Below are 19,473 nucleotides of genomic sequence, written 5' to 3' on the forward strand. Positions count from 1 at the left end.
AGCATTACTTCTGTGATATTCCTTGTGCCATGCCAATTACTCAAGATGGTTTCTTAAAAGATTGAAATAATACAGTGTATCAATGAACTTTATTTCTAATTCTTGAAACTTCAGTGTAGACCTATGGAGGAATGTACAGTCAGGCCCATAGATGCAGAGGGCCAATGACACTAGTTATTTTATATAAGGTACTTGAGCATCTCTGGATTTTGGTATCCACGGGGATGGGTGGGCGGGGGGTGTCCTGGAACTGATCACCTGAGGATACTAAGGGACAACTGTAAAATATATATATATATGCTTATTTTGAATGTTAGACTGTCTGGACTATGGAAACATACAGGTGTATTGTACGTACAGAGAAACCACTGTCTTGGATGGGTTGTTGACACAATATATCGTTTTATTTTTCAGCATCTAACATTCACAAGAGAATTTGATTCAGATTCTCTTAGACATTACAGCTGGGCTGCAGACACCTTGGACAATGTCAATCTTGTCTCAAGTCCTGTTCATTCTGGGTAAGTAACCAAAAAGTCACTTTTCCTATTAAATTAACATTGCACTTACTATTTTCAGTTATAAATTCATATTGACAAGCTTCACATATATGAGATGTTGATCTTCTAAAGGACTTCATTAGTGAGTATATGTGGCATATATTTGTAAATCATTAGTAAATATTTTTTCTAAACAAATCTGCATATCTATTTTTATTGGTAAAAGCACCATGTTAGAAAGGAAATTAATAAAAGTATTGGCGCCTAACAATTTCCTGGCTATTCTGGCACTACTTTTAGGTCTCTAATTTTCCTTTTCAATAAAAAAAATTTTAATATAGTCATTTCTCTTAATTTTACTTTATTCAAATGAAGTTTTTTTCTGAGTATCTGATTTTCCTGAAATAAAATTATAATGAAGTTGTATTAAATTAAAAATTTTTTTAATAAATGAATTTTTAAAAGAAAAGAAAAAGTGAATGTACCAGTGTGTGTACCCTGGAAGCGCTATAGTAAAAACCACATCCAACAGGCTCCTTGTTGCTGCGCTGTCAGTCAGCAAAATTTGAGGCAGGTGGCTAAAAGGTGACCTGCTTCAATTGCTGAATTGATAATTATTGTATTTTTAGATATTGGATTCTTAGCCTACTATAGGTAATTAAACTTGGGATAATTGATTCACGTACAAATGGAATCGAAATAATTCATTAAGATGATGAAAATTTCAAAGTATTTTCACCTCTGAAATTGACATTTAGGCCATAAATTAGTTGTGATCCAGGACAAGTGCAGATTCAACTTATTTAATTCTGAATTAAATAAATTAACAATAATTAACATATGTGAAGTGCCTTATATATTTTATGAAGTATTTTTTGCTGCTTTTAATTACAATAAATTGTAATGGCTAATCTACCTAGTGCTTTTTTCATGCATCTGGCATTGTGCTAAATCTTTTACATGTATTATCTTATTTAATATTTATTTGAACCTTAAAATGACACTGAGATAGGCTTTACTCATTATCCCCATTTTACAGAGGAAAAGTCCTAGACTCCGAGTAATGCTGCAGGTTTTTTAAAGTATTCTCACACAATTGTGGCTTGTAACACCACAGTTGTGAAAAACAGGTCACTGCAATGTCACTTAAATGGAAATAATTCACATGAAAGTGCTTTATAAACTATAAACTACATGGTGGTTTTTGAATCATTAATATTGCATTTCTTTAATTCAGTTAGAAAAAGCTTTAATTATAGTAATATTACATTTTAAACTGCTTAAAATAGTTACATGATTTATAGTAGATGTATTTGGGTCTAAAATTGCAAAAGCAAAAAACAAACCAAAAAAAAAGTTGAGAAGGAAAATATAAAACACCCAGAATACATTCATTAAGTGGGCAAACATTTGGTTTTTTGAACCAAACTTGGTGAATTGCCACCATGTGACAAAAATCAAGAACCAGCACTTTGTATTCTACATAGGAAAGAAAAGCACTAGGGTTTAATTTAGTAAATTGAGAAGTTGAGGGATCAAGTTGAGGGATCATAGGATAATAAAATCAGAAATGAGCTTTCCCCTGCACTGGAGGCAGTATAGTATTTGAATATGCAACTAATCTCTCCTTCCCCTTGAATTCACTGAAGACAGTAGACTTTTGCAGAAAAGGAAAAGTAATGGCAGCTAGTTGGGCTTATTTGAAAAGGAAAATATACACTTGGTATACACTTGGAAATAGTTCACTAATGCCAGGTCTATGGTGTAGCTTCTATATAGCCATTTAAGGCAAATCTTTTTCCAAGTTGTCCCACAAATGCCAAATGCCTTGGTTTCATTTTCTGATGGTTTTTATTTTTCCTTTGCTTATCATTGACATTTTCTGTTGCTTGCTTCTAATTATCTTACATTAATTTTTCCCATTTGCTTTCTAAATTATTTTGCAGCTATTCTTCTCCACTTCCTCAGTATGATTCAAGGTGATAACTGTGTCTTTTATGTGAACCATCCCTTTTTGTATTTTTAATTTATGTGAATTTTTCCCACAGTTAGATTGTGTCAATGTCTGTAGTGTATCAGCATTTGTCATCCTGCTGTTCCTAAAGCTAGAAACATTCATGTGTTAGTTTTAGGATCATTTGTAGAATTCCTGCTTTAGTTTAAATATTAATAAGATACAATGAATATGATTAAATATAACCTTTTCATTTGTTTCTATAAGTTATATTGCATGAAATTTTATTTTGCATACAATATGTAAGGGATGAGTTTAGAAAACAAATCACTATATTTCGTAATGCTGTTGAATAATAGGACTCTGTATCGGGCTTAAACATCTACTCCCATCTTTCCTCAGTCTTTTGGCTCTATAAAATTGAAAACCATAGAACAATAAATGATCAATAATGAGCGCCAACTATGCACTGGTTGCTCCACAGAACACAGACAAAGAGATTCTTCCAATTTTATTAAAATCTTCTAAGCCATGGTTTTTCCATTTGGTTCTGATATTCTTTGTAGCTGGGGTATTTTTATATTGACACTGGTAACCTTATACTACCTTCACTTTCTATATATATACTTTCTATATATAAAATATTTATATATGTATATATTTTTTCCATATTTTTTTTCAGGGTTAGTAACCAAGTCTGACCTAGGCAGTTTCTGAGCACACTTAACAAAATGGTTTTGTTCACTGGTTTATTCAATAAACATTTACTGTGTGCGTATTATGTATGGGAACTGTGCTCAGCTCTGTAGGTTAAGCAGTGAACAAGACAAACCTGATCTGAATTATTATCTGTATTAGTGAGACTCAGCTGTTTGTTGCCAGGGCACAGCCCTCTCAGTGTAAACACCCAGTGTTTATCTGTATCAATACTAATACAACTGCATTTTCAAACCCAGAGTTTATCTTGAATCTTTTTTTTTTTTTTTTTTTTTTCTATTACGCGGGCCTCTCACTGCTGCGGCCTCTCCCATTGCGGAGCACAGGCTCCGGACGCGCAGGCTCAGCGGCCACAGCTCACAGGCCCAGCCGCTCCGCCACATGTGGAATCTTCCCGGACCGGGGCACGAACCCATGTCCCCTGCATCGGCAGGCGGACTCTCAACCACTGCGCCACCAGGGAAGCGCTTGAAGTCAATGAATTTTTAATTCATTCTGTTACTGTTAGTCCCAAGCACAAGTTGATTTTTAACTACTGGAAGCTGGGAAAGATCAAATTTTTGTGTTGGGCATCCTTATAATATGCTACATTGTCTTTATTACTGAATAAAAGTAGTTGTTAAGTATGTATATGTCTAAAAAAGTATAGGCTCCCCAGAGCAGTTTCAAGTGACCCTTTTATCATTCAACACTGGAGACAATTCATCTGGACACTTGTATAAGCGAACAGGTATCTTTCTCTTTGACTAGGGAGGAGTGATTTTTGTTTTGCTTTGTTTTTGAGAGATTCAGTCTCTTGCCCTCATGCCTTTAATATCCTAGTGGTTCTGGTCTCTCAAAGTATGTATAATGATATCAAAAACATATGAAACCACTAATTAATCCAGAGGAAAACAGCTAAATCCACAATGAGCAAAAAGGGTGTGACGTTGATTCCGCTTCACTGATGACCAGAGTTGGTTCTGAAAACCTGATAGGCTGACAAGTGACACCCATGCTCTTGCCTCTCTCCATGGGGATGGTGGGTCCATTTGCTTTGTTGAAGAGGTTACTCTTCGAAGGTCAAGAGGCATCACTCTTTAGGAAAGGGTCTCCAGCTAGGACCGCCAAGCAAGGTCTGAAATCTATTTGTAGGATGTTAGAACTGTTTTTTAGAAGAGTAAATTAGTAGAGGATTTTGATGGATGGGATTATCCCCCTTACCCCCCCAGCCCAAATACTGTAGGTATTCAAACAGTTTTCTAAATATCAACATTTGGTGCTCTTCCACTAATAAGCGTATTTTCACGTGTGAAAATTAGAATGCAAAAATACGTGTTTCTGTTCCGCAGTCTCTGACTGGCACTCTTCCATATGTCGGGCTCATTGGTTTACATTGATCAGAGTGCTTTACAACCCGGTAACAGTGGTGGGAGGAGTCACAGGGGTCTTTTTTTCACAAACACATGATAGGAATCAAGCTATTACCCAAATAAGTTTGGGGTTAACAGATACAAACTATTATACGTGGGATGGATGAACAACAAGGTCCTACCTACTGTATAACACAGGGAACTATATTTAATATCCTGTAATAAACCATAATGAAAAAGAATATGAAAAAGAATATATATGTATAACTGAATCACTTTGCTATACAGCAGAAATTTACACAACATTGTAAATCAACTATACTTCAATAAAATCTTTTTTTAAAGATATGACCCAGGGCTTCCCTGGTGGCACGGTGGTTGAGAGTCCGCCTGCCGATGCAGGGAACACGGGTTCGTGCCCCGGTCCGGGAGGATCCCACGTGCCGCGGAGTGGCTGGGCCCGTGAGCCATGGCCGCTGGGCCTGTGCGTCTGGAGCCTGTGCTCCGCAATGGGAGAGGCCACAGCAGTGAGAGGCCCACATACCGCAAAAAAAAAAAAAAAAAAAAAAAGATATGACCCAAATATGACACCATGAATTCTTTACATCTTCATAGCTACATGCAGACAAATAATTTTTCCTCCCTAGCTTTAATATAACAGCCAATGACAGAATATATAACTTAGAGATATTTTCTAAAAAGTCTGTTCAATCATGTTTATATTGCTGTACAGATACTCAAATGTAGGTTATTTTAAACAGTTTTTAAGCCAAATTGTATTGAAAAGATTAAACCCCTTTCCATCAAAATTGCCTTTAGTAAAACTTTAGTCACCTTCTGCTTTTATTCTTATCTTCTGCTTTGTGAAAATAGTAAAAATTAGAGTGTCGGTATGATTAAAGATACATTCATTTTATGAGTTGTACATGTTTAAGACATACTGTGGAGTTTCATCTTACTTGTTGAGGGGGAGAGATTCCATAGTCGGCACATGGCTAAAACCATTGATACTTAAAATGACCCTTGAATGTAAACTTAAACCACCCACGGGGACCACATACAGTGGGTTGGTTTTTAAATGCAAGACAGTCGTTTAATAGCCAGTTTTTATCCCAACTTTGAAACAGTCACTCTTCCTTCAGTTTGAGCATCTGACAGAGTGGTTGGCTTCTGTTCGGAGGCCATATGCACCGTCAAAAAATAAAGTGTCGCGTTTTACTTTTTGCTCAGTTCACAAGTCCAATGCATGTTTGATGTGACTCCACTGTATTTACTTCCAATGTATTCTTAAAGAGAGGGAACGATAGCTACCTTGTCTGTCACTTTAACATTCAGTTTCCAAAGTGGCTGTGCGACCAGCCTCTGTCTCTCCTTGATTTGGCCTCTGATCTCACCTCCTGCAGGTTTCTGGTTAGCTTCATGGTGGACGCAAGAGGCGGCTCCATGAGGGGAAGCCGGCACCACGGGATGCGGATCATCATTCCTCCTCGCAAGTGCACTGCCCCCACCCGTATCACCTGCCGCTTGGTAAAGAGACATAAACTGGCCAACCCACCCCCCATGGTGGAAGGAGAGGGATTAGCCAGTAGGCTGGTAGAAATGGGTCCTGCAGGGGCACAATTTTTAGGGTAAGTCCTTTTGTCAGTTTTCATCTTGGCCCTCGTACCACATCTTTGATTTTCTTTACCCTTGTCAACTCAAGTAGTTAACAGTTAAATCTGTTGGGTTGGACCATTTCAGTCGAGTATGGCATTCATGTAGTATCAGAAGTCCCAAAGCTGTGCAATTCTCTAAAGAGCTGGTAGGCTGGTACTTCCTTAACTCAGTTTGCTGGCCAAAGATTTTACTAACCGAGAAGCATGTTCTCTGCTCAGTGAGTGCACGGAACCCCAGCGGCCCCCGTGGAAGTCAAGGCACCGCTCTTATTTATCGCACATTGAATAAATGGCTATTTTGGGTACATGTCTTTTTAATGATAATTTTTGGGGGAACAATCCACTGTGATATGGTATTTTACCAAAGGAAAAAATGAATTTATTTTCTGAGGTGGCACTTGGGTGCAAATCAGGCAGGCTCTGTCGTGACGGACAGTTTGTTCACAGTTTCCCCTTCTTGTTTCTCTTCCTGCTGCATGGATGTTATTCAGTAAACTGCATCTTCCTACCAATCCTCCCCCTGTAAATGAGGGTGAGAGCTTGGTTAGCCGAATCCTGCAGCTTGGGCCTCAAGGAACAAAATTTATTGGGTAGGACCTTTATAGACAAGATACAGAATGTCTACAATTCTTTTTCCATTTTCAATTTTTTTCTGTCACACCCATGGTCTTATTCTTGTCTTAATTTTATTTTTGGTTTTTAATGCTTTCAGTTGATGTGTGTCACTGAAAGAAGAAAAAAAATCATAGTGGCTTGACTTAATGCAGCACCGCTACCTCTCTTGTGCTTTTCAAGCATGTGGAATTCACTGCAAGCATTCTGCTTTCATAACTTTGTGCTTCTGTAAACCTTTCTTTAATTTGAAATGTTTCAACTGATGATGATAGTTTTTAAGACAGGCCGATAGTCTAATTTTAACCCAGTGTAAAAGAAGATACTTGCAGGCTTTGAATCAACATTTGCTGTAAATGCTATATATGTATGTGTATATATATATATATACCTGTATATATATATGTATGTGTGTGGAGTTACATTTTTTTAAAAAGTACTTATGGGCTGTGAGAAGGACAAGTCATCAATAAGTAAACTGATTTTGAAAAAATGTTGGGAATACAAGATATTTAAAGAAAATCAAATAGGCAGCAGGTAGTATATTCTACTAAAGTTATTAAATTGTTTTGTTCTGTTTAAGCTGAAATGTGTTGGTATTTGTCTGCTTATCTGTCTGATTGGTGTGTTTGCATTGGCAGTCTGCATGAAGAAACCTGTTATGAAAAGTTATGCTTGGCTTTCACCTTGGTCCCAGACCCTTGTTCATTTCTCCTCTCCAATATTGTTGAATGTCATACACAAAACCACATTCTTGAAATATTTAGAGTGACAGTATCTGATGCATTAACCTGCAAAGATTGTATCTAGTTTTCAAAAAAAGAAAAATTTAATGTCTAATCACCAGGTGTGGTTAAAAACTAAGGTAAACATCTTAATAACTCTTGAAATTACTAACACTATTAGGAATAGTTGATTTTGTTTTTACCCACTGAAAAATAAAGGGATTATAAAAAAATTTTCAAACCCTTAATTTGAATTAATTATAATTCTTTTGCCCAAAGTAAAATTTTCATATTTATCATCCCATTTTAAGTGAATGCTTTTGTAATAAATCAAATATTAATATGTTTTTATTTATGTCATTTGGTCATTACAACTACTATCCCTTTTTATGCTATTACCTATTTAAGCCTGTATCTTCTGTTACCACATGTACATAAACACATAGGCTGAGAGGTGAGGTTACATACAACCTCTGTAGGAGAATAATGATACTGTCTACTTAAATGTCATAAAATAAAGCTGCACAATCCAACTACATAAACTGTGTGTGATTGTGGTCTGCTTACTTCCATTCATCTTTTTTAGCATTTATCCTACTTCAAAATTTAACAAAATTATTCCTGTGCTTGATTGGCTATCTTCAATTTGCAGCCATTTTTTCACCTTCTTTTGCAAAAGGACACTGTCAAAAATTAATAGATCATTATATGACAATTTCAAACCAATAGTGCTTTTTCAGAAAGTTTAATTCCTATGCAGTCCTACGAGAGCTAGGAAATTACGCTGCCCATTTCTCAACGTAAAAATCAAAGAAACTGTCTTGACTGTACAGGCCATGAAAGTTATGAAAACTGACCGTTGGAAGGAGTGGATTGTTATATTGATTGTTTTCTCGCTAAGGGAAAAAAAAATCAGTAATCTTTCAAAGTAGGCAATTTACAGAATTTCTTTTTTAAAGAAATGACTGTGTCCTTTTAAATCATGAGCATTTTGTATAATACAATATACTATTGTGTTTTTAAAAATGGACCAACTTTCTTTCTTATGGTCTATTTTAATAACTTTCAATTCCTCGATTACTTATGTGTGCTGAATATTTTCCCCCTATTAAAGCAAATGCCTAATATATGATAGGCCCCCAAGAATTGTTTGTGAATGAATGAATGATGGCATGTTTTCAGGTTTCTAATTTATTATTTAATTAGCAAATGATTCTGCAGCTTTGAAATCATTCCCAACCTTAGTGGCACCTCTGATTTTCAAATGAATACTGTCAGTGAAACACCTTTAAAAGTATGAAACTATAAACCTATTTCCTTTGATACCAAAATAATGTGGCTTTTTTTTTTCCAGCCCTGTCATAGTGGAAATCCCTCACTTTGGGTCTATGAGAGGAAAAGAGAGAGAACTCATTGTTCTTCGAAGTGAAAATGGTGAAACGTGGAAGGAGCATCAATTTGACAGTAAAAATGAAGACTTAACCGAATTACTTAATGGCATGGATGAAGGTAATTACGATGACTCCCTGTTTCTAGGAATGTCTGCAGGAAGAAATCAAAGGAATGGCTAGACTAAAGGAAACAGTACTTGAATTTCACTAGTTTGTATTTTAAACTGGGAATCGGGTTCCTCAGCATTTACTGTTTTCTGCGTCGAAGGCATGAAGTTCCATTTAATCTAACAAACTCTGCCCCCCCATATTAATATATAAATCTTCTGATAATTCTGTGTCTTACATCAACTGTATCAATCTTTCCAAAGCTTAAGAAAGTTTTCTAAGTCAAAAATGTGTAAGGAGGGAATGGAATAATAATGGAAGGCATGCAGAACATGAAGAGCATTTTTAAGAAAATACATTCACTTCTTATTTTTGCAATCATTATTTTCGTACCCTTTCTTTTCTCTCAGTCTTCTCCCAGATTATTTCAGTATTCTTCTGGATTTTTAATTTCTCCTGGGTTCTAATCAGTTTTTTTATAAAAATAGGTTTCAGGCTAATGATTGGAGTCTGTGGTGCTTCCAGTGTCTTATTCTTTGACCTGGTAAGACTGGCCTATAGCGAGCATGTCACTTTCTCATACACCTTCTTCAGGCTGTCTGACCCTTAGAATCATAGCAGGTTTCCTTGGTAGACATTGGGAATAGACTTGTTTTGAGAGTGGGTACTTGGTGCAGTGTCTTGCTTTAAAAATGTAAAAAAAAAAAAAAAAAAAAATAGAGAGCAAGCTCATCATAAAATAAAGCTAATCTTTATACTGACTTGCTAATCACTACAAATCCAGCAACTGTTTTATATAACAGCTTTACTGCAGAAATTACTCACATACCATAAAATTCACTCTCTTAGCATTTAGTTCACTAGCTTTTGGAATGCATCTAGCATAGTCTCTCCTGGTTGTGAAGTGTGGACAGAGGAGCTAGACAGACTCGAGTCTGTTCAAGGGATGACCGCGGACAAGCTCTTGTGTCCCCTTGAGCCTCTGTTACTTCTATAAAATGGAGATCACCTTCCTCACTTCATAGGGTTGCCGTTGAGAAGAATTAAAGTCATTATGTGAAGCGTTTTTCAAATACAGCCCTTGTTACAGACTAAGCCCTTGATAAATATCAGCTGTTGTCACTATTATATTCATTCCCTAGGAAAAATTGTCATGCCAAAGGTATCGTATAAGACATAGCGAATCACAGCCAACCAAGAATTTAAAGATGTCTTTACAGCAGGGTAGGGGGAACCTAATCATTGCTGAGCATCTAGCATTCATGAGGCACTGATATATGCCCCTATATATGAAAATTTTAAATGAAAGCATGGTACTGCAAAGTAGGTAGTTTTAATCTCACTTTATAGATGGGGGAACTGAAGGTTCAAACAAGTCAAAAGGTTACCCCAACTCAGTAGCGGCACAGGGGATGAAATCTAGTTCTACCTGTTCTCAAAAACTTTTAACTATCCCACTTACTTTAGAAATATGTGTCCTGTGGAGAAGAAAATAAACCTAAAGAAGAAAATTCCTACAAACCCCTAGATTTCAAGATCCCGAATAGGCATTTTAAATGTTATACATGTAATGAGTATACATTAAATGTTTATACATAATACTGACATTTATATCCTGTACCATTCACAACTTCAGATAATTTCTGATGGATGGGAACTTCCATTGGCAATTTAGATTTCTTATTGTTATTACCTTAATTTATTTTAAAGCATGAAATATAGTTTTTTAATAAGGAAATTTATAAGAAAACATAATCAAAAGTTTTAAAATGAATAAATCCTAAGGGAAAGAACTGAATTAGCATTTTGAAAAGAGTAAAAGAATATGGATGATTGAGAATAAAAATAGAATAAGATAAATGGGTTTTCCAGAGGATAGGGTTTTTTTTTTTTTCTGTTTTAAGGAAAATAAGGTATAAAGATATTTTCATGTATCCAGTATTTCTTAAATACTATTGTAGATTACTAGTTTTTTAATGCAGCATCCTCTCCACAAGGATTTCTTTTTTTTTTTAACCAATAGCTACCTTGATAGTAAGCAGCTGAGGGCAGAGTACATGTCTTAATCATGTACGTGTCTTAATCACTTTTGAGTCACCAGTATCGGGCACAGTGCTGATTTAGACGCTGGCCCAGTCCTGGAGAAGCAGGCAGGAGGAACCTCATTATAATATTTAGCTGGGGGTGGGGGGAGGGGGGGAAGGGGGTGGGGGGTGAACTGGGAGGTTGGGATTGACATGTATACACTAATGTATACAAAATAGATAACTAATCAGAACCTGCTGTATAAAAATAAATGAATAAAATAAAATTCAAATTAAAAAATAATATATCGCTCTCTGGAAGAAAGCTCTTGTTAGTCTGTTTCTTCTCCCCCAAACATCATTAATGTTAATCTCCTGGGGGAAAAAGTTAAAGAGGAGCATTTACTTTGGGGAGAGTTCTGAGAAAGTAACAATATTTTAGGAAGAATACTGAATATTCTAAGAGAGTGTTGTCCAATAGCACTTTCTATGATGATGGAAATATTCCACACCTGTTGATGATCCAACAGTCATCATTAGTCACATGTGACTCTTGAGCACTTGAAATGTGACTAGTGCAAGTGAGGAAGGTAATTTTTAATTTTGTATAATTAATTTCAAATAGTCGCCTGTGGCCAGTGGCCACCTCATTAGACACTGCAGTTCTGACAAAAACACTGGATGCTAATAATATGTTCTTTATTTTTGAGCACAGATTATAGTATCAGGCACAGGCAGATTTTTTTTTTTTAATTTTAAGGTTTATTTATGGAATGGATTGCCATGATTTCATACTGACATGTCTTCATTTTGTTTTTAATAAGCCAGTTTTCAAATAGGAAGTTAGTCCTATCTTTGCTTAGACAAATGACACCCCAAACACTGCCACACTAGGGGCGTCTGTCCGATGTTTTAAAGAAATGATGATGTAGCCCTATCCTGGATTCTACATGTTATCTTGGAAATAGTGGATAGAGTTTCTTTGCTACATTTTTTAAGACCAGATAAAGTTTGGTTCCATTTTAGACAATTAAAAGGAAATGCAAATACTTCCAAGTTTAAAGAATCAAGCACTGGAGGCCACAAAAGGAAAACTGAGGACTAAATTTTCAAGGCACCGTGGTTTTCTTCATATGTTACATCTTGATCTATGAAATTAAATCTTCATTTAATAAATCTTGATCTAGTAAATCAATAATAATGAAGGAACCAAGACACACATTTTATAACTGAAGCTCAATTAATCAGATTTCATACCAAGCTCAAGCACCACTAACCACCACTCTTGTCCTGTCCCCAGAGAAACTTAGCTCTTACTGGAACTTCCCTCCTCTAAAAACAGACAGGCAAAAATAAAAATCAATCTGTCTCTAAAATTCCAACCCTTCTTTTTCCTTCAAGGTCCAACTAGTCAAACTTCTCGTGGGGAGAGAAGCATAAGCATGGTTTAGGAGGTTTCATGTTATTTCTACCCCCACCACTCTGTGCCCCTGGATAGCTGTTAATTAGCAAGATAAAAATAGTACATAAAATAAGCCAGTGACCAGATCACTCAAGACTTCCTTAAAGAAAAAGAGAAATAAATCATTCTACTATTATTTTATTTACCCTATCAATTTACCCAGTTCATAACAATTAAGCCTCATCTGTCATCTATGGCAAGTGACCCTTGATAATACCTGTCTTATTATAAATGTCTCATTTTAACCCTCTTTTCCATAAATGAACTCTATATGTTACTTTATAACTAATCTGTGTTCTACTTTTATAACTAGTCCTGTTGCACCCTCTTCTCTGAAAATCTTAAAACCCAAGTGTTTAGAAAGCATCTTAGCCAGTATTTCGACCAGTGATTTTTTTCACTGAACAACACAATTGTAAAGATTAGATTATGGTCCTGTAGTATTTTAAAACTTGCAAAGCCTTTCCATGTGCACAAATTGTAACTCCAGGGAAAGACAAGTCCAAGGAGGAGGATAATTTGCCCAATGTGGTGTGGTCGTTAGGATTGTGATCTGTGGATGTCACACAGAATGGAATTCCCATCCTGGCTCCACGGCTGACTAGCTGTGCGGCTCCAAGAAAGCCCTCGATCTCTCTAAGCTCATAGAGAACTAATGGGAAATAGATGAGCTAATATGTGTAAATTTCTCAGCATGACGTCTGACCCATGATAACCACTCTTGAAGGTAGCCGTGGAGACGGCTGCCATGTACAGTTGTGCAGGAGAGCAAGGGGCGCAGACGTCTTGCCTCTTCCACTTCCCAAGCCATCTGCTGTGACACTGGCCTTCAGGACAAAGGGGCACCTTTATCTACTTTCTTCAAAGTTACTGTCTAGTTGCCTACAGGGGTGTGTCCACTCCACATGGATGCTTTTCCAGATCCCACGAGGACACCTCCAGGGCTAGTGGAATCCCTGGTCACAGCTAATGAAGGTTACCCCGTGACTACCACCCAGTCAGGAAATAGTTAAGTAGACAGATCTAGACTTCCAAAATCTAGACTTCTGACTCCAAATCTCGTTGTTTCTCTACAATACTCCCTTGCCTCTGTATCTTCTCCAATGAAGGATGCCTAGGCAAGTGCTTTGTGTGGAACAAAAGGTGACATGAATGTCAGCTTCTATTTAAACTTTCCATTATGAATCAGGGCACCCTCCTAGTTCTTGTATGACTCCAGAGGACATGGCGTGTATTCAGGAAAAACTGTCATTGCAGAATAAGGTGGGATCGAGAGTTGTTTGTGGCACTAGTAACCTCAGAGATAAAGGCATCTCAGTGGTTATGCTAATGAAGCAGGTGTGTCAGAGCAGCTCTATTGAAATAACAGGCTAGAATGACACAGAGGACAGTTGGTCTGGGTGTGAAGAATCTGCTGTTACCACTGAGGTATCAAGTGGCAGGAGCAACTTTTCTCTTTGGCAGCAGACATAGATCTTGTTCTAGCACTTGTTCATCCGTGTTTTCTCAGGAGAGAGAGAGAGATTGCAAAACAAAAAAATACTCAATCTGCGCCCCACAGAAACATCATCTTTAAAATGCGCCAAATTGAATCCACTTTGTAAGTTTAATTAAAACCTTACTTGAGTTAAACTCACAAAGTTCAATTCAACATGTTTAAAATTATGCCTGCCAGGGGCGGAGAGGGGGGAGGGTTGGATTGGGAGTTTGGGATTAGCAGATACAAACTACTATATATAAAACAGATAAAGAATGAGGTCCTACCGTATAGCACAGGGAACTATATTCAATATCCTATGATAAGCCATCGTGGAAAAGAATATGATATTTACGAGTAGAAGAATCCTTCCTCCTTAGAGATCTTATGAACTGCTCATAGAAGTAGCTGAGCACTGAAAAGTGAAATATGTCGTTTTACGTTGTACACAGCACCACCTGTTGGGGAAATCGATTAACAATTTTGAAAAATTCTGGAGGAAAAAGGAAAAATTGAACTTAACCAAATCAGGACTGTGGTTGGGGTGTAAGAAAAAAAATAGAAAAAGCGAAAAAGCCCAAAACTATTAATTAAACCGTAACAAGATGCTAATCTGCTTTCAGCCCACTGCCATAAAACATTTTAAGTGGATTCAGCGATGCCTACCAGGTGCATAACTGGGCCAGAACAGTTCCCTCACCCCTATTAGTCAGGAAATGAAAATGGGACCAAAGCAGAGGAACATTAAAAATGCCAAGTTTTATATACGTCTGTGTAACGTACTTCTTGCAATTACATGTCTTTATGAAACATTAGTGGGTAAAAAAATGACATGAGACACCCTGTCCCATGTGTCAGGCAGAGTGGGGCTCTGTGCCCTCCAGGGACAGTGAAGGGGTCTGAGAGACCGGGTGTTCTCTGCCGTCACCTTTAGTGTCGATGTGAATAGAGGCCGATGTGCCAGACATGGCAGGTCTAGGCGCCTTAGAGCTCAGTGCACTTCCGTGTTTGCTGCATATGCCGGGTTACGGATTGATGGTGTTTAGCTTTAAGATATTATATACGATCCTGATTTTGAAGATAGGATTATATAAATTGTTTCTTGTCTGGATATAGTACCGATGGTTAAATGGTTAAACGAAGGGTTGAAGAAAGTTTGTAAGGGGGCTAATTGCCTGAAAGCCTTTTCATTTTCACAAGTGGAAAAGTAAGCAGATGTGGAAGAACACTTTTCTGGAAAATAACAGGGAGAAGCAGATGCAAAGAATACAAGGCTTCTGCAGTCGTGGAGGAGAACTTTAGAATGATTATTCCAGCAGGGCCAAACACACCCTCTCTCACTTCTCTGTTTCCAGGAAGCCTTCCCTAAACCCCAGTCGAATAAGTTAGATACACTTGGTAAATACTTGTATCGCACCTGGCCTGTCTTCTTCTGTAGCACGCAATTTTGAACTTTGCTCTCTTCCTTAGTGGAATGTAAAGTCCATGAGGGCAAAGGAATGGCTCTGACGTAAAGACGGTTGACCGTCTTTATGCCCAATGAATATAACAGCTCTCAGCAGTGTTGTCACTTCATCACAATTTGTTGAAGAAATGAATGAGTTGTATCCAGGCATGTGCTGCCACTCTTGGCAATACATTTCCTCAATAATGCGGTGACCCATACCCAAGAGAGGAAGCAACTTTCTAAAAGAACAGATGCCACAAACAAATGGGGAGAGGAGGTCTGGGAAGCAGGAGAAGGGCACGTAATGATTAGGAATTAGTTTTCTAAAAATAACTTTAAGATATATGATTATCAGCAATTATACGGATTGCTACAACTGGAGGGAAAAACAAACAGGTATATCATTGTTTCCAGACATTCTGCATCATTAGCACTCAATTATTTGTGCAAATCTGAATAACAAAGAAGGTCCCTACCTTGGGTAGTTAAAGATGTAAAATAATGCTGATCCAGACACGCGTATGGCAGATGCCAGAATTCAATAAGAATATGAGTTAAATGACTAAAATTATGGGACCTTTCTGTACTGTCTTTGCAACTTTCCATGAATCTAATTATTTCAAAATAAAAATGGAAAAGTTTCCTACTGTGTTTAGGTTGAGGAAGAAGGGTCAAGTCTATCATTTGAGGGTTTTTTCCTGTAACATCAAGGGTGGGCTTTTTCCACAAGTTGCATATTTAGATGGAGCTGAACTTTAATTCCAAAGAAATGAATGTCTATAATTTTCTGAAATATTTCAGTGAATATATTACAACTATTCTATTGTTCCACATATTCTACAGCCAGAGTTAAATATTATAAATTTATCTTTTATTTCCTTCGTTTCCCCCAATTTATCTGCTACTTAATTTTCTATGATTGGTGATGTTTTCCCTTAAAAACTGAATGAAATTAAAATGATAGCAGTTCCGATTTATATACTTGTAGAGATGCAAAACAGAGACAGTGTGATTAAAAAAAAAAAAAAAATCCAACCTCGGATCTGCCACAGACTGGCTCTATGGCTCCCCTCTGTCTCCAAGGTTGTATGACCTTGGAAAGAATACGTAACCTAAATTATTATGTCAACAGAACTGTGCTGGCGGTTTTGTATCATTTATTTGTCATATCCACCCCAGAGGTAACTTTTCTTATCCTGATCTTATAAACAAGTTACATAGGGCTCAGAGTTAAGGAACCCCTCCAAGATCCAAGCTCACTGGTTTGAGAACTGGATTTGAACCGAGGGTACCTGTCTACAAAGACTTTCCACAGACCCATACTAGCTAGCATGCCTTTTTGAATTCTGACATTCTAAGATTGCCATTTTTTCCCCACCGCTCAGTATCAAATACGCCATTCGTAGAAGAGCAAGCTGAGAGAACATTCACATGACCAGAAATGAAACCCTAGATAAAGAAATCATCCTTTGTGAAAACTCGAGGTTGTATTCCTTCTATAGACTATTCACACTCAAACCTGACCAGATCACAAACAGCCTTCAGAAAACAAATTCCATACAGGAAAGAGAGTCGTGGCCCCATTGGACCATGTTATCAAGACATTGAGTGTGTGTAAGAGTGAGGCAGAACTAATCAGTGTGATCGTTTGAATGCTTTTAAGAGAAACTCATTTTGTGGGAACATGATTTCAATCCTGTAATTTATGATTCATTGTATTATGACCTTCACACCCATTCATATTTGCAAAGCATTTTATCCTTCTTGCTCTGTTGCAAAATCTGTTACAGAGAATGCTGTCCCAACTTTTACAAATAAACTAAAGGAGTTACAAGGTACTTAAGAAATGTATCATTCATCAGCGAGGCAAGAATGCTGCAGAACATTAGCTTTCATTTCTTATGCAGCAGAAAGTGCCACTATCATGAGAGCTTTGTGCTCCTGGAGTGGGCCAGTAAGAAGTCATGTCACCTTTTGGACCAGGGTGTTTGCACATCTATCCATTACTCATCCATTTATCAACCCACCACTGCCCACGTGCCAGCTAGTCTGCAAAGACACTGTGTGAAATGGTGGTTGGAGTCCATGTCTGTGTGATTTCATCCGTTCTCCCAACCTGGTCTTAGGTTCTAATCTCAGCTCTAAAGCAGACCAGCTAAGTCACTTTGGGAAAGTCACTTAACGTCTCTGAATTTCAGATACTTTACCAAAATGCTACGTGGGCAAAATAGTAATTGACCCGCCACAAAGTAGACATTCACTAAGTGTAAGTTTTAACCTTCTTCCTGGCCAAACCTATTTCATAACTCACCTCTCTCTTTTCCCTGTGTGGGGTGTGTGTGTGTGTGTGTGTGTGAGAGAGAGAGAGAGAGAGAGAGAGGAAACTTTGCTAGTAACAAATTAGAAAGATAGAAAGAGAGAGGGATCCAGGGTTCTTTCATAGTCTAGGCATTATGAATCACCCTGAAAGGTAAAAAGCTCTTAATATTTTTTTATGCCCTTGCCTCCTTTAATTCTATAGCTATGGAGTGGTTTAGTATATCCTTTTAAAAATAAAACTATTTTAAACTAGTAGATATTTATTGTTGCCCCATAAGCTCCTCTTCTCAGATTGAAACATCCTTGAGTTGTTTTTCATGGGATCCTGTTGTCATGTTTTTAATAATTTGGGTGCTGGATTTTTAAGGACAGATACAGGGTGAGAGTGTACTAAGACCTTGCTTCTCAAATGTGTCAAGTCATAAAGTCACCTGAGTTGAGCATGGAAATTTCAGGTTCCACCCCTGGCCTACCAACTCAGAATCTCCATGAGAGAAGCCTAGGAATCTCTGCTTTTTTTTTTTTTTTTTTTTTTGCGGTACGCGGGCCTCTCACTGTTGTGGCCTCTCCCGTTGCGGAGCACAGGCTGCGGACGCGCAGGCTCAGCGGCCATGGCTCACGGGCCCAGCCGCTCCGCGGCATGTGGGATCTTCCCGGACCGGGGCGCGAACCCGCGTCCCCTGCATTAGCAGGCGGACTCTCAACCACTGCACCACCAGGGAAGCCCGGAATCTCTGCTTTTAATAGGTAGCACCAGTGTTGCTTCTGATCTGGTCAGTCTGGGGCACACTCCTCTAGGAGCTAGGCTCTCTGTGGGTAGGAATATGATCCAGGCACCATGTTTGTGGTGCACATTACTTTGTAGAGTTTATCTCTGTATGTAAAGGGTGGGAACAAAGCAAAGATTCTTGGTAATATATTCCTGTTTCTCTGGTCTAACTAATAGACCATTTTCAACTCCGATTAAATTCAGTCCTGGACAGAACAGTGGTGGTGTTCATTTTTACATGATCAAACTTCATTCCTATTTGCCTGGAAATCTGACCTTTTTTGGATACACCTTTTTAGTTTACAAATAGCAATACAGGACAGTATACCATAGTATGAATATATCATAATTTAACCTCTGTCCTATGATAGCCAATAAAATCTTGTGGTAGGTATCCAGGCCGTAAGTGTCCTGTAGTGACTTTACTGGTTTCACCTCCTCCTCTTGCCGCCTCACGTTTACCTACTTATCCACATCATTTACTTTCTTATTTGTACAGATATCCTAGAGTGTAATGGCCCAGCCTTCAACTGTAGCTCTTGAAAAGATTATAAACCAATATTTAATATTAGTATTTATACATTTCTATTAACGTTTATTCTCAGAGGAAAGAAGTTTAAAGTATTTTAAGTATACATATATACAGAATGTAATCTGGTTAAGGGAAGATATCTTTTCTCCATTTCATCATGCAGAGGCCTGGGAATATGATTAATTCAAGAAGGTGTATGATTCTACTTAAAAAATGGGGCATGGAGGCGCCAATGCCTAATATCCACACATTAGTTATTCCATTGGGTTAAGCCTTATCTTTAAAGTACCCATTAAAATACACACTGAAGGTCAATAATTATGCAAGTGTTAATGGTGACAGAGGAATTGCTAAAAGTTTCAAAATAGAGCGAGTACAACACAGAGGGTCCCTGAGTCACTGGCAAATCCGGAAAGATGTCAGAAATTC

The 19,473-nt window shown here is 37.6% G+C and overlaps 1 protein-coding gene across 50 annotated transcripts in view; it reads left to right on the forward strand.

Moving 5' to 3' along the window:
- The window catches only part of ANK3 (ankyrin 3), a 518,594-nt gene that overhangs the window by 439,100 nt on the left and 60,021 nt on the right, over positions 1–19,473 (forward strand). For 35 of the 50 annotated variants that reach the window (XM_067025566.1, XM_067025563.1, XM_067025562.1 and 32 more), the window contains 4 exons: positions 415–521; positions 5,927–6,151; positions 6,670–6,768; positions 8,870–9,024. In XM_067025566.1, coding sequence (XP_066881667.1) covers positions 415–521; positions 5,927–6,151; positions 6,670–6,768; positions 8,870–9,024 — 586 coding nt within the window. The remainder of the gene's footprint in view (positions 1–414; positions 522–5,926; positions 6,152–6,669; positions 6,769–8,869; positions 9,025–19,473) is intronic. The other 15 variants (XM_067025584.1, XM_067025590.1, XM_067025601.1 and 12 more) reach the window with 1 other exon arrangement.

This window comes from Kogia breviceps, chromosome 2 (genome assembly GCF_026419965.1).
Source record: "Kogia breviceps isolate mKogBre1 chromosome 2, mKogBre1 haplotype 1, whole genome shotgun sequence".
NCBI lineage: Eukaryota > Metazoa > Chordata > Mammalia > Artiodactyla > Physeteridae > Kogia > Kogia breviceps.